This window comes from Impatiens glandulifera, chromosome 1 (genome assembly GCF_907164915.1).
Source record: "Impatiens glandulifera chromosome 1, dImpGla2.1, whole genome shotgun sequence".
In the NCBI taxonomy this organism is placed as follows: domain Eukaryota; kingdom Viridiplantae; phylum Streptophyta; class Magnoliopsida; order Ericales; family Balsaminaceae; genus Impatiens; species Impatiens glandulifera.
The window spans coordinates 47549347-47571329 of record NC_061862.1 but is presented as its reverse complement, the minus strand read 5'-3'; the positions used below and the strand labels follow the sequence as shown (position 1 = coordinate 47571329).

The 21983-nt window shown below is 31.3% G+C and overlaps 1 protein-coding gene across 2 annotated transcripts; it reads right to left on the bottom strand.

The window, feature by feature from the left end:
- Positions 1-4672: 4672 nt before the first annotated feature.
- Positions 4673-12671, bottom strand: LOC124924675 (leucine--tRNA ligase, chloroplastic/mitochondrial). Of its 2 annotated transcripts, none has more exons than XM_047464695.1 (21): positions 12178-12671; positions 11842-11986; positions 11692-11748; positions 10714-10833; positions 10530-10634; positions 10222-10445; positions 10070-10136; positions 9820-9974; positions 9463-9718; positions 9150-9344; positions 8954-9033; positions 8429-8491; positions 8267-8348; positions 6788-6865; positions 6618-6719; positions 6352-6524; positions 5821-5998; positions 5658-5735; positions 5414-5545; positions 4953-5274; positions 4673-4879 (listed from the first exon to the last, which is right to left on the bottom strand). In XM_047464695.1, exons 1-20 carry the CDS (start codon positions 12522-12524, stop codon positions 5032-5034), a joined length of 2880 nt encoding a protein of 959 aa, XP_047320651.1. In that variant the 5' UTR covers positions 12525-12671; the 3' UTR covers positions 4673-4879; positions 4953-5031. The 2 variants fall into 2 exon arrangements, with proteins under 2 accessions (XP_047320651.1, XP_047320698.1); XM_047464742.1 differs by having other exon boundaries at positions 4673-4860.
- Positions 12672-21983: the final 9312 nt, after the last annotated feature.

The window sequence follows — 21983 nt, the reverse complement described above, 5'->3', positions numbered from 1 at the left end:
TTGTAATAAAATAAAATTATTATTTATAATATAAGTAAATATATAAATTAATAATTAATAAAATTATCATTATAAAAATAAATAAATATTTTTTAACTAAAATATTGAACTATTTAAAAATATATATTAAAAACAATTAAATATAATAATAATATTAAAACTAAATAAAATATATTTAATATATTATATAACAATAAGTTATATATAATATTAATCAAGATTATAATGATAAATTAAAAATTAAGTGATATAAGAAAAGTGTTGTACCTATATAATTTTATACCAAATATAATTTTATACCAAATATGAGGTATAAATTATGCAACACCATATTAAAACCCAATTGGTATAGTTTATATTATACCAATAATGTTATACCCCTAAGGTTTATCTAATATGTATAAGAGTTGTTATGTGTTGTTATAGTAAGAGATTTATTTTTATTTCTTTTATATTTTAAAAAATAAAAATTATAATATTTTAACTTTGAGTATTTACAAATTAATTTAGCCTAGCCTAATCATTGACTTTAACTCAGGTACTATCAAGAGCTTGGCCTGATCTGTTCATGGATTCGAACCTGAGTGATCTATTATGACAATGACTAGGATCAAAATGGAGCTTGGGTGAAACTAAGTGGAGGTCCGAACCGAATAACTCATTTAGAGAGCTCGTTAAGAACTTGTTTATAAATTACAACTTATAAGAAAGTTTTACGTCAAGAGAAGAGTTTCACCTTTTTTTGGTTATTAAATATTAATTTATAAATAAATATTAAAAGAGGTTTTAAATGAGTCTCTAACTGAAAATGTTGGTTATCTCATCGACGAATCTATAAACAAACATGTTCGCGAGCTGACAAACCGAATATTTCAAAGCTCTTGTTTGGCTTGTTTAAATTTTAATGTTTTTTAAACAACTTGAGCTCGGCTTGATAAGACTTTGAGTAGTTCTTTGCCAGACCGAGATTCAAATAGCTCTTAAGTATACATCCTTAATTAGACTACTACCTTAAACATCCTTAATTAGACTCCTACCCAAAGTATGTGTCTATCAAACTAAAGTTGTAAACGAACTTATGTCCATTTTATGATATATAAGACCAGTCATTTTTTTTTATTGAGATTTCAAAATTTCTATTAAGGAGAGTCAAAATTAAATGTATACATCTGAAAATTTGGAGGGTTCAAATTATAAGAGAGCTCGATTAAAGTTACATTTCCCCCTACCCAACAAGTGGTTAAAAGCAATGCTAGTCCACTTGTATCTCGATCGCTTGTAGAATTTTTTTAGAACACATTTGGGTTGTAATTAGCTAGGGATTGCAAAAATCGATAATTGTTCCCAACACATCCTATGTATTGACATGATATTAGTCTGTTTTCCACATTTTACACGAATTCATTCGTGTTAGTCTAGTTTCACCATCGACATTTAGCGACGTTTTGATACAATCGGAGCCAGCATTTAACCATTTAGATACAATTATAACAATAAAAATATGTACTATTAGTCTTGCTCTGGTCGTTCATAAATATAAATATATATTCACATGTGTATGTGAATATGTTAATTAAGTCAATAAAATAGTAGACATGTGCCTAAACAAGTGCAAGTTGCATATAAATATATGTTTTAAGAAAATAAAACACAGTCAAATAGTTGTAAATTGTAATACTTGCTTCCTATCTATGAACACTGTTCTATACGGTTTGACTTTGATTAAATATACAGTTACATAAGCACTAATAATTTATTTATTATTCCACTTCATTTTCAAACTTGGCATCTGAACCTCGTTCATGGCTTCAAATTTTGTTTAGGCCATCTGTAAATAGTTTCTTAGTTATTTATATTTGATAAGGCAAAATACATAAAAACAATCGCTAAAATAGTTCAAATCTAGTAAAAAGAGTCTTAATTAGTAGTTCAAATATTTTATATTCAATTCACACTAAATGTTTTTATGAAAATAAACTGTCATCACCTTAATGAAAGAGAATAAATTTGAATTTAAGAAAAAATAAAATAAAATGTGATTTATATTGTTCTAATCATCATTGACACCAAAATCCACCGCAAATGGAGGCACTTTTGAAGTTTAATAATAATAATAATAATAATAATAATAATAATAATAATAATAATAGTAGAAGTATAGTCTTGTTAGTCCCCACTTTGACTTTAGGACTCATAGTGTTTTAATAGGAAAAAAAGACTTAAAAAAGTTTATTTGAACTTTCAAGTTCAAACCATTTGGAATAGGGTAGCTAGAATTATAAACTGGAATTAAAATTTATCTTATTACATATATACATTTTCTATTGTTTTTTCTTAATATTTAATAAACATAAATTTCAAAATTAATAGAATATTTAAACAGTCCGTATGACCAAAAAAAAATGTTAGCATTACGTAGGGCTCTTTTTTCCAAAAATCATTAACCACCTGAAACTAATTCGGTATAATCAGTCTGCTTTAATTCTGGTTATTTATGGGGCGCTTGGTTCAAATAGGGGAATCGGAATAGAAATGGGATTGATAGATGTGTGGAATGGGAATGTGTATGATTGATAGAAGTGTAGTGTTTAGTTATGAGTATTAATCATTCTCAATACCATTGATAGTGTTTGGATATTTGCATTCGAATATTTTCATCCCATTGATAATGTTTAGATTTTTTAGAAAGAAATTATTAATATTATTTTATAATTGAATTAAATTAATATTTTTATTTTTTTTATTATATTTTATTTAATTAAAAATACAAAATATTATTAATTTTATATTATAATTGTTTAAAATATATAAAAGATTGAAGTGTGTTTTAATTTAATAAAATATAAACTTCTAATATTTTATTATATTAATTATATATATAAAAATATATATTTTTTTAAATACATATAAAAAATAGTTGAATGATTCAATTTTTTTATTTATAAATAAAAATTATCTATTAATAAAGATAAATATTTTAAAATATTATATATTAATAATTAATCAAATAAAATATAATATTTTACTTAATAATATATACTATAACATTTTATAATATTTTTAATAAAAAATTTTATTAAAATATTTTATATCTAACTTTTCTAATATTTTTTCAATATTTATTTTATATAAAATTGTTATTTTATTTTTAAGTTTTTATATTTTAATTAATTTATTATAATTTTATTATTAATATATAATATATAAATTAATTATATAAAAACAATTTTATTATTATTAATTATTATAATTATTTTAAAATATTTATTTTATTTTATTTTAAATAATTTCTCAATATTATTTAAATAATTGAAATAATTTATTTCAATAAATAAATTAAATAAATTATTATTTTAATTATAAAAGAACGTCTAATATAATTATAAAAGAAAAAAAATATAATATTATAATTATAATTATGAGAGAGAACATGTGAGAGTGGATATTATGGGAGAGAAAATGCATTACAAGGGAATGTGATTCATTCCTCCGAATTTAGAAAAGAATGGATGATTACCGAGTATCCGGGAATCAAATCAATGTTCTGGAATGAAACCCATCAACCAAACACTTCATTTTATTCTCTTTCCCATTCCTGAGTACAAAAACCACGTACCAAGCATCCCCTTAAATACCAAAACAAAGAATATCGTATCACCTTCTTTTTTATATTATATAACTCAATTTATTAACAAAAATAAAAAATAATTTATATTTTAAATTATTATTATTATATTATTATATATTAATACTATTAAATTTAAAAAAAAATAAAAAATCACCATCTCTCAATAATTAAATCCGAATAAGAGGTCGATACTAATATTAAGTTACTGAGTTCGAACCCATCAGACGACAAATTCTGCGTCTGGTTAAGTGTGTTTGCGAATTATATACTTAATCCCTTGTCCTATTTTTATATACTCAACCTCACTTCCTTCATAATCAAAATGTAGGAAGAGAAAAAATAATAGTATTTTCATCATTAAACACTCAAAAATAGTTATTTTTATAATATATCAAACAGGGTCTTTTTAGAAAAACCCTGATAAAAAAAACCCAAAAAAATAAATATCAAACATCTATAAGGGCGGATTTTTTTAGTTTTACTTAAATTTTATCTTAAAAATCCTTGTTTAGTAAAAACTGATTTTTAAAAAATTTGAAGATTAATTTACCTTTTTAATTTTAGAAGATATAGTGTAGTTGAGAGAATGATGATTTAGAGAGAGGATAAAATTAGAGAATAGTTATGGTATTTAAATGATAAAATTATTTAATTTAATGGTCGATAAAATGTTTGAATTTTGGGATAAAAATTGAATTTATCCCAAAAACTCTTTCATCAAATGAGAGCTAAGTGTGATGTTATAATTGGTGGGTTTGGGCAATGAGTAATTATTTGTAATCTATTTTCCTTAGCAATTTTACTATGCCTCTCAATCTACTCAATTTTATTATTATACTTTTTGGGCCTTTCAACTCATGACATGGATTCTACTAGGCCCATTGTGTGGTTAAATAAAACTGTCTCAGACCGGAGTCAGATTAGCCGGCTATATATAGTTGAACCGCCTTTGTACATGCATATTTAGGAAACCTTACATCTATTTGGGAGCTAAGGGTTCTTCAAAGAGGATGGAAACACAATCCCTCTTCTAAAACCAAATTGTTAATAAAGCAACACATGATCGTGATTTTCAAATATGTGTTTATAAGATATAATACATTATTCTCATTTCACTTTTTTATTCTAAGATACCTCTCCAAAATTATAACACAACAACTAGTACTTACAAATAATGAGTCACCATAAATATCTTCGCCATCATTTACCGTCTTCCAAGGTAGAAAGAAACCCTAAACAAAGAACATGAAACTGATACAGAACAGTAAGAATTGAGATGAACAAATAATTTCATTCAATAATCAAAACGATGGCCTGCACTTACCAAGGATGATAAATAACGAATGCATTGTGTGTCGGAAACTTGGACTCCATATTCCGTTTGTGGCATATATTTCTTCATGTTATCGGGGAGCAGTCTTGGCAGTTTGTGCTAGCAATATGATGTTGAGTATTTTCTCGGGGACATAAATCCTCTTTTTGATGGGTTTTCCATCTAAATACTTGGAAAGTTTGGGATCAAGAGAAGCCAGTTTAAAAACATCATCTTCTGTACATCCTTCTTCAACCAGAATGGTACCCCTAGTCTTCCCATTTATTTGTATTGGCAAGACAATTGTGGATTCTTTCAAATAATAAGGATCAGCCTGCAGAAATAAATGGAGGATAGTAATTAGTAAGCACATTTTGAACTCTTTTTTTGTATACAAAAAGATACATCTTTCACAATCACACAATTTTAAGGAGGATATTCCCATTAAAAAAAGAAAGATAGAAAATGCGTACCCGAGGAAAAGGAATATATGCCAAGGAAGAATCATTCCCTAAGCGAAACCAAAGCTCTTCTGCGACGTGAGGAGCATAGGGAGAAAGCAGCAAGACAAATGCTTCGATTACTTTTCTGGGAAGTTTCTGCCACTGGAGAGAGATGGAGACAAAATCGTAAATTAAATCATTCAAATAACTAAAATATTTGTAATTCTATTTTGATTCCTTGTGGAAGAAAAGAAGGGTTAGAGACAGGAGAAACCTTATAAGCAACATTAATGAACTCCATCATTGCTGAGATTCCAGTGTTGAACCGAGTCCCCTCAATCTCCTCTGAAACCTATAAATGCCACACACAAACAATACAATTAGTTTGAAATCTCCTGAATGATTGGTGAAACGGAAAGTAAAATAAGAAAGCTTACCTTATGGATGCATTTATGAAGATGGCGAAGCTGTTCCGCAGAAGGTTCATCATTAGTTACAACTGTTCCATCTCCAAAAGTGCCATCAGCTAAATGTGAACCTACTATCAGCCTCCAAGCTCTTGCAAGAAACCGATGTACACCTTCAATACCACCAGTACTCCACGATTTCGAGTCTCTAGAATTGCGAGCATAGAGTAATGTATGAAAGGAATAAACATCAAAATTTAAATTCCAGGACTAATGTCTTCTTTACAATGGTTTGTGTTTTAAGAGTGCAAACACTTTCTGGATCTGGATCTGAATCCAGATCTAGATGAGAAACCGTCGATAAATTTTCAAATTCGTATCTGACTGACTTCTGTTTCCAATCGTGATCTCCTAGATTCACGTTCATAATAGAAAAAAATGTTTCCAAACAATTTATCGGTGGCTTCTCATCTCGATCCAGATTCAGAACCAAAAAAATCCAAATAGGCTGTAAGAATAAAGGACTTAAAGTAAGAAATCAAAAACTGAAGGCAATGCTACCTGAGTGGGCCCATGAACATTTCATACAAACGAAGGGAATCTGCACCATATTTGAAAACAATGTCATCAGGGTTGACAACATTTCCTTTACTTTTACTCATCTTAAGAGCACGGGCAATTATGCGAATGCCTGGATTGTCTTTTAATACAAAAGCATCACCAGATTTCATGACCTGGAGAAAAGAGAAACGGTACCAAATGAAGAGAGTAAGAATATATTCATAGTATGCATTGGATGCAAATAATGTTCCATCCAAAGAACACACATTTTCCTCAGGTATGTTCTCTTGCTGATATTCTCCAAATTTATCAATAGAGTCTGCAGATACAAGATTGCCCTCTACATCTCTGTATGCCATATACTGAACCTGCCAACACAAGTAGTTGAGATATAGCAAGGGAAAGATTGAACATAGGACTTTATGAGATTGCTTACTTCTCCCAGGATAAGTCCCTGGTTAATGACACACTTAAAGGGTTCTGTGGTTGATACAACACCCATATCATAAAGAACCTGTTAAGAACCTCAAAGTCAGTCATAACAAATTAAGTTTGTATGATGTTAAGATCATGAAACTAACTTTTTAAAAAAAATAATCTGAGTATGAAGACTCGAACTTATGATCTTACAGACATCAAATCTTGCGCTCTAGAAGCTTATTAGTCTTCATGAACTAACTTCATTTAATACTTTAGGTTAATTTAATTTATGGGTAACTGGCAAAGACCTCCCATGAGGTATAACACATTTTAAGAAACTCTCCTTAGAACAGTTAATACACTTAACGTTATAACTCGTAACGTAACAAATACTAAATTTTCATTTCTGAAGTAATAATTCATACTTCTTTTACATTGAGCCAAAGAATGGCCCTTTGTTATTCTTTTAAGTACATTGTTAATTGAAAAACTATATATATAGTTCAACTATCCACAATTTGTGACAACTGTGCAAGTAGCTACCTTTAATATCTTTTAAACATTTTAATCTTATCAAATAATATAAATAATCTTCTTCATTTTGTTAATTCCTGTCTTCCATTCTCTAGCTTCAACAACAACTAAAAATATCACAAAATATAATTATCATTTGGAGATTCGGCCTGCTAAATTTCTCTATGATGAATTGGATTACTAAAACATTATCGCTTTTGACAGTTCTTTTAAAGATCTCCTCATCCTTGGGTTTTTTCATTACTAATGTTACTTTTACCGATATTCTTTCTAATGCTAGTTTTTTTTGCTAGGATTCTAAAGCTACTAGTTCAGACATATAAGAAATGGGAAAAAGAATCCATATATTAGATAAATTTATGTTCTTTTTTTTAACAAAGGTACATTCAATAATGGTTGTTTAAGAAAAACAACAAGCCAAACATTATATGTAATTACAAAAATAAGACAAGCAATTAGACGTCAAATCCGTTGAGGTACAGAAATATGCTGTTAAAACTAAATCCTGACCATCAAATCACAAAATCACATAAGTGTAGGATAAATTTATGTTCTTACATTAGAGTATATTATAAACAAGACGATAATGACCTAGAGAGCATTTGAATGAAAGTTCACCAAATAGCATGAAAAGAATGTCCAAATAAGAGATAATTATATTTTAGAGTAATTCATGTTAGTCAATCATTAACGGAGGGGATTTCTTTGCTATTTATTAAACCAGAATACCACATAGGAGAGATCTTTGCCATATTTTGATTCTAGATAACAATAGTCCCACCTCAAAAGAGATGTTCATCAATGTGTGTGAAGTTTCAAGGTGGAGAGTATCGATTATAATAACTTGGATTTGTTCTAATAATACAAGACTAATCTTTGAGCAATTATGATAATCACCATTTTCCACAGATAAACTGGAACTAATGAACAGCTTATGGAAAAGGTACATAGGACTGCAAACCTTGTGCCAAAATCTGGAATAAAGCAAGTGAAGAACAGCATGTTCAGCACCACCAACATACACATCAACAGGACCCCAGTACCTACATATGAAATGACATAGATATAATGCAATCATATTTCAGAGCCAAATCAAGGTATAGAAGACAGGAAATATCCTTACATTTCTTTTTTCTTATCAACCAGTTCTTTGGTATTTCTGGGATCCATGAATCTTAGATAATACCTGCATAAGAGTTTGAACAGTACTTCAAGGTTTTCCGTTGAACACGATCTACTTTGAATACTTAAAAGAATAAAATAAAAAGGTCATGTATATTAACTGCAGTAGCACCATCCCTGACAAAAAAAATTATAGTGGACATACATATCTGATCTATCTCAGCTCTAAATTCAAGAACAAACTAATTTTAAATATGCCTAGGCATTGCTAGAAGCTTTGTTTCTTTTTTTATTGAATGTTGAAAGCTAGCATGACCCCCTACAGTCATGACCTGCTAGATGCTTTGTTTCTGGAAAGCCAATATGCGTAAAGGAACAATCAGGGACAATTGACATCTTTTATTCCTTGTTTTCTGGGTGAGGACTTTTAGCTGTTGTAATCGTGAATAATAAGATACTGAAAAAACCTTCAAAGTATTCTTTCACAATATTATCATTCCTTAACCAAAACAAATGACATCATTACCAGCAAGATCCAGCCCATTGTGGCATAGTGTTAGTTTCACGTTTGGCAGGCCTTCCTGAAGATGGATCAATAGTTTCTACCTGAAACATCAAAATACCAAGATAGATAACTTAATGAAAATGGCACAATTCTTGTAGAAAAATCAACAGATTATATTGTTTAAAAGGACCAAATTAGTTATAAACTTCTAACACACCCAAGAAACTGATTTTGAAAGTGGTGGTTCTCCAGTTCCTGTAGGAGTAAAATCATCTAATTCAGGAAGAGTGAGTGGAAGCTCAGTTTCTGGAAGTGGAACACACTCAGCTTTGTCATCCAGGAAAATTACAGGAATGGGCTCCCCCCAATAGCGTTGTCGAGCAAAAAGCCAGTCCCTCAATTTGAAATTGACCTGCAAAAGCAAATCTCTCTGACAAAATTAACCCTGGTAGCTGGATTTAATTCTCAATTCTGCAGCACAGAGAAAACAACCATGCATGAATATGTCCTGCCAGGCTTGCTAAACTCACCTTCTTATTTCCATTTCCAGTTTTCTCCATCCACTCAATAACTTGTGTAACAGCCTCTTTGGTACGCAAGCCACTGATATTCAGCCCCGTCTTTTCACTTGATGAATTTAGACACTTCCCATCACCCGTATAGGGTATTCCAGAATTAGCACCATCAGGAGTAACAACAACCCGAATTGGAATATCATACTTCATAGAGAACTCATAATCTCGTGTATCATGGGCTGGTACAGCCATTATTGATCCTGTACCATAGCTGCTCCAGAAACGAAGAATTTTAGAGAAATGGGAATTAAACTATAAATTAACTACAGAGTAGCACAACATTATTTCTTTTGTAAATAGTGTAAAACGGACCTCCCCAACACATAATCAGCAATCCAAATTGGGATATCTTCTCCATTAGCTGGATTTCTTGCATAACTGCCACTAAATATCCCAGTTTTTTCCTTTTGAAGCTCGGTCCTCTCAAGCTCACTTTTCCTCAATGCAAGCTCTTTGTACTCCTCTACCTATGCAATAAATTAACAATGCAAGAGATTAATCATCATCAAGACATCTCTGAAAATAAGTGTGCATCACAAATACTACAAGGCCAAAAACTTACAAGTTTGCGTTGTGCCTCAGATGTAATGGATGCCAACAATGGATGCTCCGGTGCCAACACTAAATAGCTTCACAGAGAAAGTCATTGTTTAGACAATGACAAATATTTTCTGAAACATGAAACTACAACAGGAGAGGTGAAATTTTGTATACGTTGCTCCAAATATGGTATCAGGCCTCGTTGTATAAATCTTTATTTTTATATCTCTTTCATCTCCATCAGAACTTAGAACAGGGAACTCCACTTCTGCACCTTCTGACCTTCCTATCCAGTTCCTTTGCATTTCTTTTACACTTTCAGGCCAGTCTAAATCATCAAGATCTTCAAGTAAGCGGTCAGCATAAGCTGTAATCCTAAGCATCCACTGCTTCATTGGCTGCACCGAACAAATTACTAAAAACATTAAAGAAACATCTATAACTGTAAAAACCCTTCATTTGAGAGGACAGTACTGAATTACCTTCCTTATGACTGGATGACCCCCACGCTCACTAACACCATCCACGACTTCTTCATTTGCTAAAACTGTACCAAGAGCAGGACACCAGTTGACAGGAACTTCAGCCTGTAATATTCAGAAGACTGTCAGTTCCACTTTTAATTTAAGTTAATACAGCACATTTCCATTGGAAATCTTACTGCACCTGATAAGCAAGTCCTCTCTTCAAAAGCTGTAAAAATATCCACTGCGTCCACTTATAATATTCAGGATCAGTAGTAGAAATTTCTCGGTCCCAATCGTAGGAAAATCCCAATGATTTAAGCTGAAAGCACCCAAATGTTAACTTATAGTGATCAAAACAGATAACATTGCAACCTAAAATATTAAACACTGTCAAGAAACGCCGAACTGAAAATGATATTCACTGTAATGTAACAATGAAATTCTGTAACCTTTTTAAATTGCTCAAATATAGAAGACTGACTATTACTGGTTGAAGTAAATCGCGAGTACGAGTTAATCAGTGGATGATTAAGGAACTTTTCCTTGCTATTTTAGGTGGAAAAAGACTTTCCATTTGTCTATCAACTCATGGGGGAAAAAATCATCTATAAAATAAATAGGCATGAGCTCTAGTGATGTTGATAATCATAATGTTGGATATGAAGAGAGATAAGAAAATCAGCTTCTTCTTTTTTTGAAAAAATGTCAACTTTTATATCATAAAAAGGTGTGAACTTCACAAAGTTACAAGCAAGGAAAGAAACATGAAGTGAAAGAAACCAAAAGGATTAGATTTCAACTGACTCAAAGAAACCCCATCCAGTGCAGTTCCCTCCTTTTTAATTGTGGTGAAAGTGTAGAGGAAAAAGTCATTTATCTTTTCATTCAGAAAGCTTTTAAATTCCACAAGAAATCCCATTTACTAGGTTTACCTTGTGTGCATATATCTCTACCAACAGAAATTAATCCCATACGAATCAGCAATGATCAAACAAATTAGTTCCAGAAATCCAAGTTAATGTTTACAAATAGTTATGAACTCATAGTTTCATCATGTATATGTATGCCACTCACAAAGGTTAAGCAGCAAAAGAAATATGTATCATTGTTTAAAACAAGCTTAAATAGTCCGAACAACAGTGAAGTTACCTAAATAGGAAAAAGGGAAGTGCATGACCTGGGTGCGGAACCTTGCAACGTTCCTCAATGTTGTGAGTTTTGGATGTGTTCCTGTCTAAGAGACAGCCAAGGCGTTGAAAAAGTTAGACCTAAAATAACCAATGTAGAACAACCATAGGTCAATTGTTTGTCATGAGTGAAAATACACCTCAATTGCATATTGCTCAGCAGGCAACCCAAATGCATCCCATCCCATTGGATGCAACACATTAAAACCCTGCATTCGTTTGTATCTTGCAAGAATATCAGTGGCAGTATATCCAAGAGGATGACCAACATGTAGTCCAGCTCCACTGTAACATTGAAGTAAGATGATACAGGATAAACAGTTAAGAACAGCCCAAAAAATAAGGCTATAGAATGAAGAACTGAAATGTATTGGCACTTCATAAAATAAATGAAGTGTGATTTTATTACTTATAACTACTAGACTGAAGATGCATATCTTATGGATAGATAGAATTAGGATGGAGAAAGAGGAGACCTAGGATAGGGAAACATGTCGAGGACATAGAATTTGGGCTTCGAAGTATCTACATCCTCAGGTGTCCGGAAAGTACGATTCTCCTCCCAAAACCTCTGCCAACGAGGTTCAATTTCGTGAAATGGATAGGCTTTCTTCCTCTGCTCCTGGAGTTGGTCCGATTCCTCTGTAATATCACCTTGGACGGTGCTGCAGCAGACTCGGAGGCTAAATCTAAGGGCGCGAGAGGCGACTTTGGATCTTTTAGGAAGGCGTACGTTGGCGGAGATAAGAAACGGGCGGAGGCAAGACGGTGAGGCAGGAAATACTTGAATTGGAGGGCGCAAGGCCCGAGCTTGTGAGTTCATCTTCTTCCCAGTGGGAGTAAAATGCGAGTGTATGTATGGTGGTGATAAACTGATAACGGAAGCTGGAATTGGATTCGGACTTTGGAGGGAGATGATGAGATGATAATGAGGATGAGGGACTGTCACCTGCACGTGACATGGGTTATGAATTGTTTATTATTATTTAAAGCGCTTAGTCGAAAATTCGACTTAAGTTTCACCAAGTTCGAGTTCGAGTTTATATAATACTTGTTCAAATGATATTGTGGAATTTTTTCGATGTTTTTATTTATTTTAATATTAAAACTTAAAATTTAAATAAATATATGAAAATTTAATTTTAGTTCAAGTTTTTTGTGTCGAACCGAGTCTATAGGTAAATAGTCGAGTCGATCTTGAGCTCAAATTTATATACTCGTTCGAGCTCGAGTTCGAGTCGAGCTAAAACGTACTTAATCAAGTCGAGCTCTTGACTCGTTTGCAGCCCTATGTCCGAGTCGTCGGTACAGATAATTATGAACCGGTTAGAGCTCGTTTCAGTCCGTTTAAAATTATTTTGGTCGATTTTTTATCGATTTGGTTCGATTTTTTCGATTTTATTTACCGCACTAGTTTATCTTAACCAAAAAAATTAAGTTGTTACTAAAATAAATGGGAAAATGTTTTCTTAATTAGTTTATTCCAATTCATTTTTTAATTAATTCTGGAAATAGATAACCACTTATCTACTTCTATAATTTTGAAAAAAAAAATAAGTTGTTATTAAACAAATGGAAAATAATGTTTTCTGTAATTATTTTAATCCGATTCATTTTTTTTAATTAATTCTGGAAATAGATAACTACTTATCTACTTCTATCATTTTGAATTTTCACTTGTGTTTAAGGAGTCAGTTAGATAGAATAGGTATATTTTAAGGTTTTTGTTAATACTTATAATAATTAATTATGGCAAATTACCTGCGCCGCGGTTCTCGAATTACTCCGATAGTTCACTTTTAGCTCTTAAATTAAATTTTGAAATAAATCGCCCTTCAACTTTTAGAAAAGTTATCAATGGCTCTTCCGTCAACATTTTGGTTAAACATGATAACGGCTTAAGCTTAAAATATTTTTTTTTATATATTATCTTTAATCTTATTTTTTATATTTATATATAATTATTAAATCGCTTATATATAATATTATATATATATATATATATATATATATTTTATTATTAATTTTTATATTTATATAATTATTAAATCTCTTATATATATTATTTATTTTTATATATAGAGAGAAATGATTGAGAGAGAATGATGTGCGATTAGCCAAAAAAAAAATAATAAAATTTCTCTTTATTCTCTCTCCTCACCATTTATCCAGTGTAGTCACACATCATTCTCTCAATCATTCCCTCCCCTATCACTCCTCATATAATATATATATATATATATATATATATATATATATATATATATATATATATATAAAACAAAGTTTAAAAATAAATTGTATGTATTATCTCTAATCATTAATTATATATATATATATATATATAATTTATAGAATATATATTTTAAAAAATAATTTAAGAGATTAGAAATAATGGTAACCTTCTAATTACTCAATTCCTTTTATCACTTATATTTTTTAAAATATATATTATATAAATATTATATATAAATTAATTAAAGATAATATATATAAATTATATATATAAATTTATTATATAAATTATTTTAAACTTTATTTTATATGGATAAAAATAAATTATATATATATATATATATATATATTATCTATATATTATATAATTTTTTAATAATAAAAGATATATATATATATATAAGCGATTTAATAATTATATATATAAATATAAAATATAAGATTAAAGATAATATATAAAAAAAATATTTTAAGTTTAAACGGTTATATTTAACTAAAAAGTTGAAAGTTGACGGAAGGGCTATTGGTGACCTTTATAAAAGTTGAAGATCGGAGTAATTAAAAGGCCCAAGGTAATTTGCACATTATTTTATAATTTTGTATAAAATATTTTGATTTATATGTAATTATCAAATTGATCACTATATTATTTCACAAAGGTATATACATTCAAGTCAAAATTCAAATCAATATGATTTTTTTTTAATTTTATAATGGATTAATTCTCATTCATTCAAATAAAAAGTTAAATATTAAATATTAATTTATAAATAATATAAAAAAATATTAAAATCAAAACAGTTAAACGATAATATAGATATTAAATAGTATGAAAATTTTGCAATAATTAAAATTCTAATTGAGAAAATCCAACATTTTTGAAATTTATTGAGGGTAACTCCAAATACGAACTCGTTTGAACTCTATAACGATGATTGATAAAATAGAGCAAGCCGAACAAATTAATCATGTGGGGTTGAAAAAATGGCAATAAAATTTTCCATTGCATTGCATGTAGGTTGGTAAGCAACGCCGGAAAATAATCTGTCAAATGATATTTGACTATATATATATATATATATATATATGGTCAAAATAATGAAAACTACATACAAATCAAGGGAGGATACTTGTAAAAGCGCCCTCAATGAAAAATTAGCTTCAAAAACTCTTTGAACATATAATAAACAACTCTAGATCTTACAACTTCATCTCCTTTGTTGCTATTTGTTAGCCCCATCACTTAGTAACCCACTATATTTGACTTGACCTAACTATATGAAAGAATACTACACTCTTGGTGAGATTGGTGTGTCAAGCTACTTTAGTGTTTGGATACTAGTGAGGAGAGTTGCGCAATTGCCCCTTGGATAAGAAGTAGTGCTTTGGAATTGACCAACAAGAGAGATTGAGCCAAATTCCAATCACATTCACTCCCATCACTGGTATTAGAGCATGGGTTAGGGTTTGTAATTGGAGTTTGAAATTGGATTGGAGGATATAAGTTGTCTTCACCAATAGCTTCTTAAAAGCACCACCGTGTTTGTCGTGAAGGAGGAAGAAGAAAACCGGAATCGTTGCTGTCCTATTCAACCACTACCGGTGTCGCGTTTGTCGCGACCACTGAGAATCGAAGTTGTCGTCGCCTCTAAAGAAGAAGTCTTCGCGCCGCTGCTGAGAAGATGAAGCATCCCCGCCGCTGAGAAGACGAAGCAACCCCGCCGTTCACGTTCGTCTCTAGAGAAGGAGATGTCACCGCCGCGTCGCTGTAGGAGAAGAAGAGGAGTTGCCGCAAATATGTTTGCTACATCCACGATCCACCACCGTCGCCAAATTCCACCGCATGCTGCTAAGGTTTTCTACCTAAACCCGACTTGATTAAGTTTAGCTCGATCCAACCCAACTCGACCTGATCTAGTTCATGCAGATCCGGCCCGTTAGCGATCCAGTTCGCTAAGGAGTCCAGCCCAATCTAGGAAGTTTCCCACTACAGTCCAAGAAGCTGTTCGGTCTTGGATTTCGAGGAGAAAAAAATACCCGAGCAGTGTGGGTAAGTCGAAACTGTATTTGAATTTCGTGAGGTATCATGGTTTGAACCCTCCTATTTAATTTTCACTTGTAATTTATGTGTTGTTGTTAGTGGTCAGCTGAATTATTACTTTTTATTTGTCATTGTGTGCCATATTAATTGTTGATTGCTTTAATTTGTTTGATAGCATGTCTGGTGTTAATCAATATGGTATGGTTCCGTTTGACGGAAAAACTGATTTTAGTATTTGGAAAAAAAAATGAAATGCATTTTAGTTCAGAAAAAATGTTTTAAAGTTGTTAGTCAGGTTTATGATGTTATTGATACCATTGAGAAAAAAAGTGAAATGAATGAAAATACATGTGTATCTATATACTTGAACTTATCTAATTATGTGATGAGAAAATTGATAATTTGGAGTGTGAAAAAAACTTGTAGGATAAATTGTCTGAACTTTATACTGAAACTTCTCTGCATAATAAAATCTTCTTACTTGAAATACTTTTTCAAATTTAGATTGGATAAGTCCAATGGCATTGAAGATAATTTGGATGTTTTAACTAAACTTATTTATAATATTAAATTGTGTGGTGATAAGAACATTGATGAGTATGCCCCCATTGTCTTGTTGAATGTTATTTCTAATTCTTTTAATGATGCAAAGTATGTCATTAAGTATGGTAGAGACGGTGTCACTCTTGATATTATTGTCAATGGTCTTAAGAGTAAGGAGTTATATATGAGACACTCTAAGAGGGATAAATAGTCTGGTGGGGAAGTCATGCATGTGAGGGGTAGACATTAGGGTAGGTCGAGTGTCCAAAAGAATGTTAGTAATGGGAGTTCTGGTAAGAAAGGTTATCCTACTAGTAAAGGCAGATTTAAGTCTAGGTTTAGTGCTATAAAGTGTTATAATTGCCATGAGTATGATCATTTTGTTAAGGATTGTTGTAAGCCTAGGAGAAATCAACATGTTGAGAATGCTAATGTGGCTATTTATGAGGGCATTATTGGTGATATTTTTATTATTAATAATCTATATGATTATGCTAGATTAAACTCTGTATTATCTAATTCTTTGTGCAAATCTGATTGACTAGTTGACTCTGATTGTACTTTATGATGTGACTCCATTTAGAGATTTATTTTCTAGCTATTAAGAGATTGAGCATGGCTTTGTGTCGATGGAAAATTTGATAAATTGAAATGTGTTAGGAATAGATGATGTATGTCTAAGGTTCTCTTCTAGTTCTGTGTTTACTTTGAAGAATGTGATGCATGTTCCTGATTTGCGTTATAACTTGTTGTCTTGTGCATCACTTGAGAATGATGATTTGGAGGGTAAGTGGGGGAAATGTGTTATGAAAATCTTGTGTGGGTCTCTTGATATCTTTACTACTAAAAGAATGAATAATTTGTATGTGTGTCACGTTGAGACTGCTTGTGACTCTATGAACTCTATGATTGGTGATAAATTTGTTATTTGGCATAATAGATTAAGTCACTTGAGTAACAAAGGTCTAAAGATTTTGCATAAAGGTGGTTACTTTGGTAGTGATAAATTGTCCTTCATCCCCTTCTATGAATCATATGTGTTAAGAAAATAGCATAAGGTGAATTTTCCCATCTCCTCTTACCCAAATGTGTCTAAGTATACCGATATCCTTGAATATTTGCATGCTAATGTGTGGGGCCCCTCTAATGTTGCTAAAAATGGGGGGAACTAATATTTTTTGTCCATCATTGATGATCACTCTAGGAATGTTTGGGTGTTATTTTTGAAACTTAAGTATAATGTTTTTAAAAAGTTTAAGGAGTGGAAAATTTTGAGAATCAAACAGGTAAGAGAATCGAAACTCTTAGGACAGATAATGGTCTTGAGTTTTGTAATAACCAGATGAATGATTTATGTGCTACCTGGGGTATTAAAAGATATAAGTATGTGTTGTACACACCACATAAAATGGTGTTGTTGAGAGGATGAATATGAAACTTCTAGAGAGGGTGAGAGCTATGTTATCTTCATCTGGATTGTCTAAAAAGTTTTAGGGGGTACTTTGCATATTGCTGCTTATTTGATAAATAGGTCCCCTAGGGTTCCTTTAGGAGGGAAATGTCTTGAATCTGTATTTTTAGGTAAACCTCTTGATTTGAGCAACTTGAAAGTTTTTGGTTGTGTTGACTATGTGCATCAAAAGGTTGACAAGTTAGAGTCTAAGTCCAAGAAATGTGTTTACTTAGGCTATCCTAAAGGGGTAAAAGGTTATAAGCTTTGGGATAGGAGTGAACCGTGAATTAGGATTGTGATAAGTAGAGATGTTGTCTTTAATGATAATGACTTTCCTTACTTTCCTATGTCCCCTACTCTTGTTAATGATACTCATAATAAGATGGAGCATGTGTCTGTAGTTGTTAATCATCCTGTTAAACATGATGGGAATGTTCCCAATGAGGTGGAGAATGATAATGTACATTGTTGTTTTGTCTGATTCACATGATTTATCTAATGATTTGCATGACTATCAACTTACTAGGGATAATAGTAGAATAACTGTTAGAATGCCTTCTAGATTTAGGAATGATAATTTGAATAATTGCAATTTGTCTGAATTTGTTTTCAACATGCTTGAATCCCTAGACTATAATGAGCCTAACTCTTACAAAGAATTTTTTAGGTCTAAGTTTTCTGTTGAATGGATTCTTGCTATGAATAATGAAATGAATTCCCCGAGAATCAACGATATTTCAAAACTTGTTCTTAAACCTCCCAATTGCTCCTTAGTGGATTGCAAGTGGTTGTATAAGGTGAAACAAGAGTCTAAAAAAGTTAGATTCAAGGCTAAGTTAGTAGTCAAGGGATTTACTCAAAAGGAGGAATAGATTATGCTGAAATTTGTGCTCATGTTGTCAAATTCACTATTGTTAGAATCATGCTTACTTTAGTTGCTCACTTTGATTGGGAATTGAAGCAAAGGGATGTTACCACTGCTTTTTACATGGTGAACTTGATAAGAATATTTATATGCATCAACTTGAGGGATTTGTTGAACCCAAATTGCCTGATCATGTTTGTTTGTTAAAAAAGCCTTGTATGGTTTAAACAATCTTCTAGTGAATGGAATATCAAGTTTGACAAATGCATGCAATGTTTGATGTTTAAAAGAAATTCTTCTGATCATTGCCTTTACTTCAAGAATATAGACTTTATGCATGTATTTTTTTTATTGTATGTGGATGACATGTTGATTGTGAGCCCATGTTTGAAGTCTGTTGTGCATGTGTAAAAATCACTTTGTAAAAATTTTGACATGAAAGACTTAGGTGATGCTAAGAAGATTTTGGGCATTAATATCATTAGAGATAGAAAAAATTCTCTTGTGTTGAATCAAAGTGCATATGTTGCTAAAATTTTGAGTGAATTTTCTATGTTTGATGTTAAATTTATGAATGTGCCTCTTGCTTCCCACTTTGTGTTAAGTAATGATCAGTCTCCCAAGACTAAAACTAAAATAACTGAAATGAAGAATGTGCCTTATTCTAATACTATAGAATCTGTTATGTATCTCATGATTAGCACTAGGCCTGATATTACATATGTTGTTAGTTGCTTGAATAGATTTTTGTCTAGCATTGATATGTCTCATTAAAATGCTTTGAAATGACTTTTGAGATATCTGAAACCCACGGTTGATGTTGGCTTGAGTTTCTCTAAGTGTTTTATAGGTACTAAGTTGGTTGGTTATGTGGATTTCAATTATGCTAATAATAGGGATAATAGAAAGTCTACTAATTCCTATGTGTTTACTTTGTGTGGCTCTTGCACAAGTTGGAAGTCTCAACTTCAACCTATTGTTGCTTTATCTACTACAGAATCTAAGTATGTAGCTGTCACTAAAACTTTTAAGGAAGCAATTTGGCTTAAGGTTGTTTTGTCTGAAATTGGTTTTCTTGACAAAAATGTGGTTGTATTTTCTGATAGTCAATCTGCTATTCAACTATGTAAATATCATATTTTCATGATTATACTAAACATGTTGATGTTTTGTTCCATTATATTCGGGACATTGATAAAAAAGGACATTGTTAAGTTGGAGAAAATTCCTTCAGAATTTAATCTTACTAATATGGGTACTAAGTATTTACCTGCTGAAAAATTTATTTCATGTCAAAGGATTTTAAACTTTAACTTAGGGTAAGTTTTTTGAGGTTCGTCCTTTGTAGACATGGCATACTTTGTGATCTTACCTTCAATTTTTGTGATTTTCGCATGCTTTGTGCTCTTGTGTTCGATCTCATTGATTTTCATGACATGCTTTGTGATCTTGCCTTCAAACTTTGTGATTTTCGCATATTTTGCGCTCTTGCGTTCGATCTTTGTGATTTACTGGCATATTTTATGATCTTGCTTTCAATCTTTGTGATTTTTCGCATGCTTTGTGATCTTGCTTTCAACCTTTGTGATTTTGGCATGCTTGGTTCTCTTGCCCCTGATCTTTGTGACACGAGTTTATCTTTGGTATTCTCTTTGTTGCCTCGTTGGTAATAAATTGGCGATGATGTGTCTTGTGATTCCGTGATTGTGTTTTGCACTACTTTAGACCAAATGTGAAGATGTTTGGATATTGGTTGACCCAACACTATAGCCCAATCATTTAGTAACCCACTATATTGAACTTGACCTAACTATGTGAAATAATACTACTCTCTTGGTGAGATTGGTGTGTCAAGCTCCTTTAGTGTTTGGATATAGTGAGGAGAGTTTCCCCTTGGATAAGAAGTAGTGCTTTGGAATCGACTAACAAGAGAGACTGAGCCAAATTCCAATCACATTCACTCTCAACAATACAGACTCGAGAAAGCATTACCAAGATAATTGATAGGTATTAGTAGCAAACAACCCACCAAAATTTGTGAGTATTATTCATATTATAAAAATCTGTAATGAAAAATCCGATCAAATGTTGGACGGAACAAAATACAACACAAACTTAAATTAGGGTGATGGAAAAGAAAATAAACACCCTCCGATATTAAAAATTTTATTAAATGAGACAAAAAAATTTCATCTCCTTTAGACAAGTTTTAGAGAGAGAAAATTTTATTTAGAATTGACTAGGGATGTAAGTAAAATTGAAAACCCTGATTCGAACCGCTAAAAATACTAATCGAAATAAGACTAAAATGTTCAAACCGAAGTTTGATCGGTCTGATGTACGCTCAACTGAGCTTGGGTGGATCGGGTTTGGTTTATTTTCCATAGAACTGTCAGTTAGCCGATCGAACCGCCATATATTTTAATTACCCAAAATCTTGAGAGAAGTTTCAAAAATTGGGAACAACAATTGAGAGCAAAATAACATGTCGTGAAGTCTTCAACTTTCTCTCCTACTTAGTTCTAACTACAACACAACTACAACTCTGGACGTCAATCTATGTTTCTTTACTTCTTCTCTTATTTTCTACGGTCAACTCAAAATGATTACACTATAATGGGATCGATTTAAAAAAACATTATTTTTTGATCGACGAGTTTGAGAAATTTGGGACTCCCTTTAAAAGTTTTATTTTGAAAATGTGAGGGCAATTAATTTTAAGGTTTGAAAAAAATTAAGTTTATAAAACGAGGCTTTGTAGACAACTCCATAACTTACCATCCCATCGAATCTGGAAGAGATTGAGAGTTTTTTAATAGGAAGTATGTCATAGGCCTACTTTAACTTTTTCAATATTAATTAACCTTACGACTAGAGAGACTCCACCTAATTTTAAAAATTAGGAAATTAGGAGAGTGAGTTCGGTGTTTGGTTATGTATGAGAATTAGTTTTTTAGATGTTATATCCCACAACGCCCCTAAGGTCTCTACTAATAAATTTTGGCATTTCTTTTAAATTCCTTTTGCTTTACAATTTAAAATTTTCCATTTTAACATTCTTAGGATTTTCATGATAAAAACAAAGAAGTAATAAACAAAGACAAAACTTAAAAAAAAACAAGAAAAACCTAAGCAAATAATCCAC